The sequence below is a fragment of the Habropoda laboriosa genome, unplaced genomic scaffold, assembly GCF_001263275.1.
Source record: "Habropoda laboriosa isolate 0110345459 unplaced genomic scaffold, ASM126327v1 scaffold6494, whole genome shotgun sequence".
Classification (NCBI taxonomy): domain Eukaryota; kingdom Metazoa; phylum Arthropoda; class Insecta; order Hymenoptera; family Apidae; genus Habropoda; species Habropoda laboriosa.
In genome coordinates, this window is record NW_017106419.1 from 14,123 (window position 1) to 22,799 (window position 8,677).

The 8,677-nt window shown below is 38.5% G+C and overlaps 1 protein-coding gene across 1 annotated transcript; it reads left to right on the forward strand.

Annotated features, from left to right (window-relative positions):
* The first annotated feature begins 1,001 nt into the window (after positions 1–1,001).
* LOC108578305 (thymidylate synthase-like) lies at positions 1,002–2,300 on the forward strand. The gene has a single exon (XM_017941608.1). The coding sequence runs from the start codon at positions 1,002–1,004 to the stop codon at positions 2,298–2,300; it is 1,299 nt and encodes a 432-aa protein (XP_017797097.1).
* Positions 2,301–8,677: the final 6,377 nt, after the last annotated feature.

Below are 8,677 nucleotides of genomic sequence, written 5' to 3' on the forward strand. Positions count from 1 at the left end.
AATACTCGGAAGAATTTTCAGAAAACATTGTAAGTTCTCAAGTGGCATTCAAACATTCCAATGTTGATTCTGTTATCAAAGACGTAGAAGCACATGCGAAAAAACATGGGCTGGAATTTGATGAAGTAGAAGTACGTAAAGTCATTGCTAGACGTCTACCAGATGTCATTCGTGATTTTGCTTCTATCTCTACCGACAGTCGTCGTCAAGAAGATTTAGACAACGGCTACTTTTAATTTGGAGTTAAGAATGTCCAACAAGAATATTGTCTTTACCACCCGTTCTACAACTACGTTTAAAACTAAAGAGCAACGCCAAGAATCGGTTGATGCTTTTTTAGGTAGTATTGGGAACGATAAAGTAGAGTCAGTGGATATTCTTGCCAGAGTAACGCACAGTGATGGTCGAGTTGATCTCCATCACTTGTACACTGATCAGAACCATTCTATCCATACCTTGCAGGGTCACAAAGATCCTGCTCTACAAGGTGTGGGGGATGTTTTGAATCAAGCAATTGGCATGATAGAACACCCACTGATTCAAACCAACCACGAATCATTTTTCAAAATCAAAGATGCACCTGCACTTGAAATGAAAGATGTTAAGAAAATAGATTTTTAGATAAGGGTTGCTGGTATATCCTTATCAGGAGTATGTTAAAATGACAACAAGTAAAAATTTTGATATTAAAAGCGACTATAAGGAATATAGCGGCGATGAGTTTAAAAATTCCTTCAATGAGCTTGACCGTCTAAGTCAGCACGCTTTGGAACATGGACGATCTTTCCATTTCTCTGCAATGGTTGACATGGGCGAAGGTCAACTTCAACACATCGACATTGCTGGATCATCAGTTACAGGTGTAACGCAAGTAAATACAACTCGCTGCGAACATGGTAGCGATAACTTTACACGATTGGTCTTCAAGCATTATACAACACAATTGAATACAGCTGCAACTTCTATCGAACTGGCAGCAACAAAACAGGATTTAAACTAACATGCGAAGTTACTTAGATATACTTAAAAGCATTCGTCAACATGGTGAATTGATTGAAGGTCGAAATGGTTTTACTATTTCTTCTTTTGGCGAACGTTTCCGTCACGACTTACGCAAAGGGTTTCCTCTACTAACTGTCAAACAAGTACCAAAACGCGCACCACTTGCTGAAATGTTTGCTTTCTTGCGCGGTGAAACAAACAACCAAGGTTTTGAAGATTTGGGCTGTAAAGTATGGCGTCCTTGGGCACTTGATCATGAAGTATCTACAATTGTTTCTGAAGATCGAAACGTCTTGATCGAACGAGCCCACAACAAAGGCATTATTGCAGAACCAACAGAAGAAGCATTTGTTGCGGCTGAAAAGATTGCCAATGGTAAAGTTCAAGAATATAATGCTGCGCGTTTAGCTGCTGCTGAAAAAGCTGTAGAAAAAATTACTACCGAGCGTTCTAACTTGACTCAACAAATTGATAGTCTTCCTGAAGGTAGCGAAGAACGTAAAAAGTTGGTGGAACAGTTAAATTCCCTTGATGATGCATGTTCCGATCTACAAGCGATTAGTTATGAAGCTGTGAATAAGTTCATGGAAGAGAATGAAGCACCTCCATCATTTTACAAATTGTTAGAATCAAAAGGTGTTTCAACTACACGTAAGAAAATTACCAATGAAAAAGGCGATCTTGGTCCGATCTATGGGCAACAATGGCGACACTGGAAAACAACCAAAGGAATTGAAATTGATCAGATCAAATATGTAATCGACGAACTTACAACTGATCCTCACTCTCGTCGAATTGTTTTAAATGGTTGGAATCCTGAATTTATTCCACCTTCTTTTGCACGTAGTAGCTTGGGCGTGAAAGAGCAAATTGACTTCTCAATTGAAAATGGCTATCAAGCATTGCCACCATGTCATCTAATGACCATCTTTAAAACAACTGGTCAGGGTCGTGTGCTAAATCTACATCAGATCATGCGCTCTTGTGATGTTCCAATTGGTTTACCATTTAACATTGCAGGGTATGCATACTTGTTAAAGATCATGGCGAAACAACTGAAGATGGAAGCAGGTGAAATGATCATCGATATTACAGATGCTCATATCTACGAGAAAAACAAATCGGAAGTTTCTGAAATGTTATCTCGTGACCCAATGGAACTCTGTGAACTCACTATTCCAGATGGTATCGATATCACCGACAAGTCCACTTTGACCAACGAAAACATTGACCGTATTCTTGAAAACGTTCAAGGCTACAAGTCACATCCAAAAATCAAAATGGAAGTTTCTGTTTAATAAAACTGACCCAACCATTTATATGAACTTAACAGAACACTCAAATTAACCCACTGGAGACAATCATGTCAGATGTACAAAAAGCACAACCATTTTACGTAAAAGAAGCTACTGTTAAAGAGGCGACTGACGAACTCATTAAGGATGTATTCTCTAAAAATGAAAACATCACTGAATTTCATGTTGGTATGGTAGCTTGCCATAATGACAACAACACTTCTGTTGCTGCGGTAAGCTTTTACAATAGTGCCGAAGAAGATGTTATTTGCCATAACGCATATGGTCCAAGCAATGACAATCCGTTACAGGAATTAGCAGATACAATTTCTGGTGCAACAGGTCATTTTGATAAAGTGTTTAATACGAAGTAATTCCATGCTGGTCCGATGGAGGTAGACAATCCTCCATCTATAATCCTTTTCATAAAACCACAGGTAAGCTAACATGACTGAGAAGTTTTTAACAGGTCAAGAAATCCGCGAAAGCATTTTGAAGAACTCAGGACTTGCAATCCGAGACGATGAACGTTTTAGTGAAGCACATTTTGCAATTTCAGCCAAGCGTTTGAATAAAGATACCCATGCCGTTGCTGCAGCATCGATTTACCCAAAAGGGAGTGACATGGAATTTGAATATACGTTTAACCATGCCGATGACGCAACAGGTACAAAAGTTGTACACGATACAGTTAAAGGCATCCACGGTTTAATCACAGACGAGTTAGGTAAAGATGACGAATAAAACACAAGCAAACGAACAAGTTACAATCGACGTACTCGATATCAACCATGCTGTTGCTGAAGTATTGGATTTGGCTGGAAATGAAAATACTCAATTTACCGAAGCTCACTTTACACTTTCAACTGTAGAAGTTGGTGATGTAAAACGTGAATTTGTCGGGAGTATTGTTGCAGGTAATATTGGTGATGAAAATCCATTTGTCACCAATGCGGAAGAAGTAACAAAATAATCTGATCTAACAAGGACAAGGGGAATGCCTCTTGTCCTCTTATTGTGCCATTTTTCTTTTTATTAAAAGGAGTCATTATGACTGATTATCTAAAACGTGAAACTATTTCAGATCAAGTAACTGACCTATTAGAATCTATCCCTGTAGAAAATGCCAACCTAAAAACTTTCCACATTGGAATGAGCGCTCAGTATGCCAATGGACGTGTCATTGAAATGGCTGCAACAATTGACAATTCTGGTGCAGAAACAGGCATGTCAACAAGTAATCATCTAAACAAGAAACATGGATCAATTGCTCGTACAACAAAAGCTTTCCTCAAAGGAACTCGAATCAACAAGGATTAACCAATGCATAACGATCTCACATCCAGATGGATTGAGGAGTATTGTGCAAGTAAAGAAAGAACCCTAGAGATGGATATCTGCGTGGAACACTGTCAGATCTTTAGGGAACTATTTAGAAGTGACTATTTCTATCCAGAACCGTTTACCTACCCCAAGGTAAATGCGAAACGGGAGAAAAGAAATATTGCCAAGGTAAAATCTAAATTAAATGAGCACAGTAAATCTCATCGCAATAAAGAAAGGGTAAAGGAAGAATTGACCATGAGGGAAAATATTCTTTATGATCAAACTTGAATTTAAGAAAGGCTCGATATTCTCATCCAATGCTCAGATTCTGGTTAATCCAGTAAATACCAAAGGTGTTATGGGAGCAGGTCTAGCATTGGAGTTCAAACGTAAATTCCCAGAGAATTTCTTAGCCTACCAAAAACACTGTAAAGAACGAGATACGGTTAGATCATACCGCTACTTTCAATTTGAAGAGAAAGGTAAGATGATCTTCAATCTGGCTACCAAAGAAGATTACCAAAAACCAAGTAAACTGGGGTATGTTCGATGGGGATTGAGTTATCTAAAGTTATTTCTCAATGACTATCCTTATCGAGAACGTATACAGCGCATAGCACTGCCAGCATTGGGAGCAGGACTTGGTGGTTTAAGGCAGATTGAAGTATTGCATCAAATCTACTATCAATTGAGAAACCTTGAGTGGGATGTTACTATCGAACTGTATGGGTTTGATCGTATCTTAAAACCTATGCAAGAACATTTTCAAAGATATGTTCCTTTTGAAGTACCAAAACGAGTGACAGGCGTTGGTTCTCGAAAGATAAAACCAGAGGGTAGAGAGTTAATTGATGTCGTCAAGTATCGTTTGATCTTGTCTGAATATATTCTTGCCAGTGGAGATGCTATTGGCGCAGACGAGCAATGGTGGGAAAATTATCCACATGCGATCCGTGAACGCTTTGGGGCAATTGGATGCAAGTACCCAAAGCCAGATACAATCTTTGTTTCAGATACAGAAGCTCAATATGCCGATGCTAAAAGAATTGCATCAAAGGCATGTATTTCATGGCGATTTTTGAGACAAAACTATCATCGTGCTTTACACACTAGAAATGTTTTTCAGGTACTTGGATATGGGTTAGATACCCCATCTGAATTCCTTGTTTGCTGGACCCCAGATGGTGCAGAAGCAGAAACTTCCAAGAAGACTGGTGGTACAGGTACTGCCATTCGGGTTGCAAATACTTATGGGATACCAGTCTTCAATCTATTCAATGAAGACTGTCTGGAGAGATTGAATGATTATCTAGGTCTATCAAACCACACTAAACTTAAATGAGTACCTTAAATGAAACATATTTACTTTAGCCTTTTCATTGGAATTTCACTTTTAATTCTAGGGGCAACGCTTGGTCATGGCTCGATGCTCAACCAATCTGGTACAGCATCTTGGTATGGCGAGTACCATCAAGGAAAACTAACTGCCGATGGGGAACGGTTCAACATGCGACGCCTAACAGCCGCGCATAGATCCTATCCCTTTGGTACAATTCTACGAGTGACCAATACAAAATGCGGTAAATCTGTATTGGTCAAAGTCAATGATCGCGGTCCATATCACGGCAATCGTATTTTAGACATGACCAAAGAAGCAGCGAGGCGAATCGACATGTTGAAGATGGGAACGTCCCATGTAAAGATACATGTTGTCAGCTATCCAAAACACAAAGAACCTTACCACCATAAGACCGCAAAGGTAAGAAAGCATAAATCGATACATCGACATATGCATCGAAAGACACACAAGCACTATAGACATCGAGGTCACCACAGATGAGCATTGAGATTAGGTCATGGGTAGCTCCCCAATCTAAAAACGACGATGGTTTTTACCTATGGCTTTATCGTACAAGTTTTGATAGAACATTGAACACGGATGCAAAAGCACGTTTTATGTTCCATCAATCTGTAGTTAATTTCTTAGACGATAAAGAAATTATTGATATGGCACGTGTCGACGATGGACATCCACGATATGATGGTTTGGATAGTTCGATATTTAAAACTGATTGTGTACATTTTCAAAGTTTATTGGATCTAAAGGAAGAGATCTTTGAAGTAATCAAGGATTTACCCAATGTAAGTTGTGTGGGTAAATGGGGCGTATTTGCAATTGATGCATTTGTTGAATACAGCCCAAACCATTTTCAACAGATTACCGTCACTGTCAGCCCATCGCAGGTCGAAGTCTCTACTCGATTTGTGATACGACATATCTCAGCAATTACCGATTTCATCAATGAGGAACTCGCTGAGAAATACAAGAAACATCAAATCAATTTGTATTATGATGGTACATCTGGAGAATGGGTTTTGTCTCTTGGTAAAAGTTCCTTGAGAAAGATTAACATTCATCTTCCTAGTGGTTACGATCTTACGGTCGCCGTCAAAGAAGATGGTTTAGTGAGAAAGATGACACTCTTTAAAGATGGCTGGTCTATCAAAAATGTCAAGAACATATATCATCTATTCGATATAATGTTAGACGACAATGACTTTATGTTAAAAGTAAATAAGTCGATCTTAAAACTTCGATACTCAGCAAAAGCGATTCGTGAATTTGTACGCACACCTTATGAAAGGAGAAACATATGGGCTATTCGAGCAAGAAACATAAAAGAAACAGATCAGATTTCCAACGATTAGGCGGATCAGGTATTAAGCATCCATCTCCATTATTTAAAGACATTGAAAGCTCTAGACATTTTAGAGACTACGATATGTCAGAATTTTCGAAATCATTAGATCGAATGATGGTTAGTTTGTTGTCTAATATTCGATCTGGTGCAACTGCTATGATAGAAACCATTGCCGCTGAACGGCAGCGTGGTATGGAAATTCAGGTAGAAACTTGCAATCAATTGGAGGGTGGTTTTCCCGATACCCCTAAAAAGGATAAAGACGATATTGTCAAACTCTTTATCCCAACTCCTCAACTCAAAGAGTAAGCACTATGGGACTTTGTCAGTTCATGCTTGCCATGTATAAATACTGTACATTGTTTTTCATTGCAATGGGTGCGGTGTCTTGGCTATGTCACAGCAAGGGTTTTGCAATAGCTTGTTTCTTCATCGGCTGTTTCTTTGGATTATTTTGGTATGGTCTATATAGACTGATTTACCGCAAATGACATAACTCTCTACACAGCCCTAGGGCTGTGTAGAGTATTTAACTTATGCTTTTTTTTTTCTTTAGAATGCACCACCAACACGGATTTGGTAATGGCGACGTTGAGATTCTGGATCATTCAGTAGTTGAGATTGGAACCATGTTTCTAAAAGTTCTTCATACTTTTCTTCTGAGTCACTATAAGAATCGATGATGTCCCGCATCTTATTCATTTCCCCACCAGAGTTAATGAATGCAGTATCTTGGTCTACAATAAGTTTTGTGTAGATGTGGGATTTAACTGCTTCCAAAGCAAGTTTGTAAAAAGCTTGGAAATAAGGAGGTTGAATGTTAGATAGGTTACTATCTTGTTCTAGTGCAAGTCGTAGTTGCATTGTTGATGGTTGAACAATACTATCTTTAATTAAAATAGTATTATCTCCAACGATATATGCCAATGCATTGCTCACCACAGGAATCGCGGAGACAGTTTGCGCAGCCTGATTTAATGCAAGTGCACTAGACGATTGACCGAACATCATATTTGAGTTGGTCATCATTGTTCCAGCACTGGTTGAGGTGCTGGCAACTGTACCGTCACTAATTGCATTACCATTGGTATCCCTAGCGGACGTACCAGATGCACCAATATAACCAGATGCATTTGTTACATGTAAGACATAGGTAATTTTCTTACCTTCCGTTAATGTCTTAGGTACACGCCAAGTAGATGTAAAGTTGATCCCTTGATCCAATCGCTCACAAAGCATCAATGGAATGGTGACCTGTGTAGTATTGACGCAGTTGACATCAATGAGTACACGTCCATCAAATACTTCTTCACGCATCTTAGATTCAATGGTATCGTGGGTAAAGGTTTCGTACCCATAGCGACTACCATATGCCAAATTTAAAATATGGCGATTGATCCCTGACTGACGTATTCTCTGGAGTGCATATTGTACAGCATTCATATTTGTTCTCCTCATTCACATACTATTCTAATTAAAAATAAATATACAATATCGTTAGAGAACGTATAAAAATATCTACTTTTCCATTGTATAGGAGCAGGGGGCTTTATATGCTTTTACAAGTATCGTACAGCGAACTGGGCATTGTGCATGTAGATCCCCAGTCACGCGCCAAAGCATTAATCATACATGCAAGTAAATACCTTACCAAGAACTTTCTTATCGAACTTCATATACCCAGTGATTTTTATATTGGGGTAGACGATAGTCATTGCAAGATATTTGCTTTGGAGAGAAATGCACTTGAGCTATTTATCAATGGCGTTATTAATTTCTGCAGAATGAATTCCACATCCAGTGTGCGTTTACATACACTTGGACTAACCTTTTTAATATTGGAGATTTCCAATGCAACTCAATTATATCCTTGATATTAATGGAGTGTATAACGAACAAGACATTGCCTTAAAAAAGAGTTTGGAAACCAAATACAATATTTCTGAATATGAAATTGTCAACCTTTCCGTAGGGTTTTACCACAGTGGATATCTTATTGTCAGCGATTATATCGATGGTTCTTATGTCAAAGGTAAGATAGAGAATTTAATCGTGAGACGAGAACTTCACAACAATCCACAGCCAGATATTGTCAAGAAAGAAGTAAAATATATTTCTTCTGTCTTAGAATATTTGATGCAGAAGATTTTAAATATATTGTCGACATGGCCTATTAGCTATTTAGGTAATAGCGTTGGCAGATTTACAAATGGACAATATTCAATAGGGCAATAGTCATGTTATGTCATAGTTTTATTCAAATTGAAAATATGATCCGAGAGGAGCAACTTACAAAAATCAACCATGCAGCATCACAGGTCGATATCATGGTGGCTTCTCTATCGATTGCAT

What these genes read in the sequence shown, in the direction of transcription:
- LOC108578305 (XM_017941608.1), top strand. Translation starts at nt 1,002, where the DNA reads ATGCGAAGTTACTTAGATATACTTAAAAGCATTCGTCAACATGGTGAA.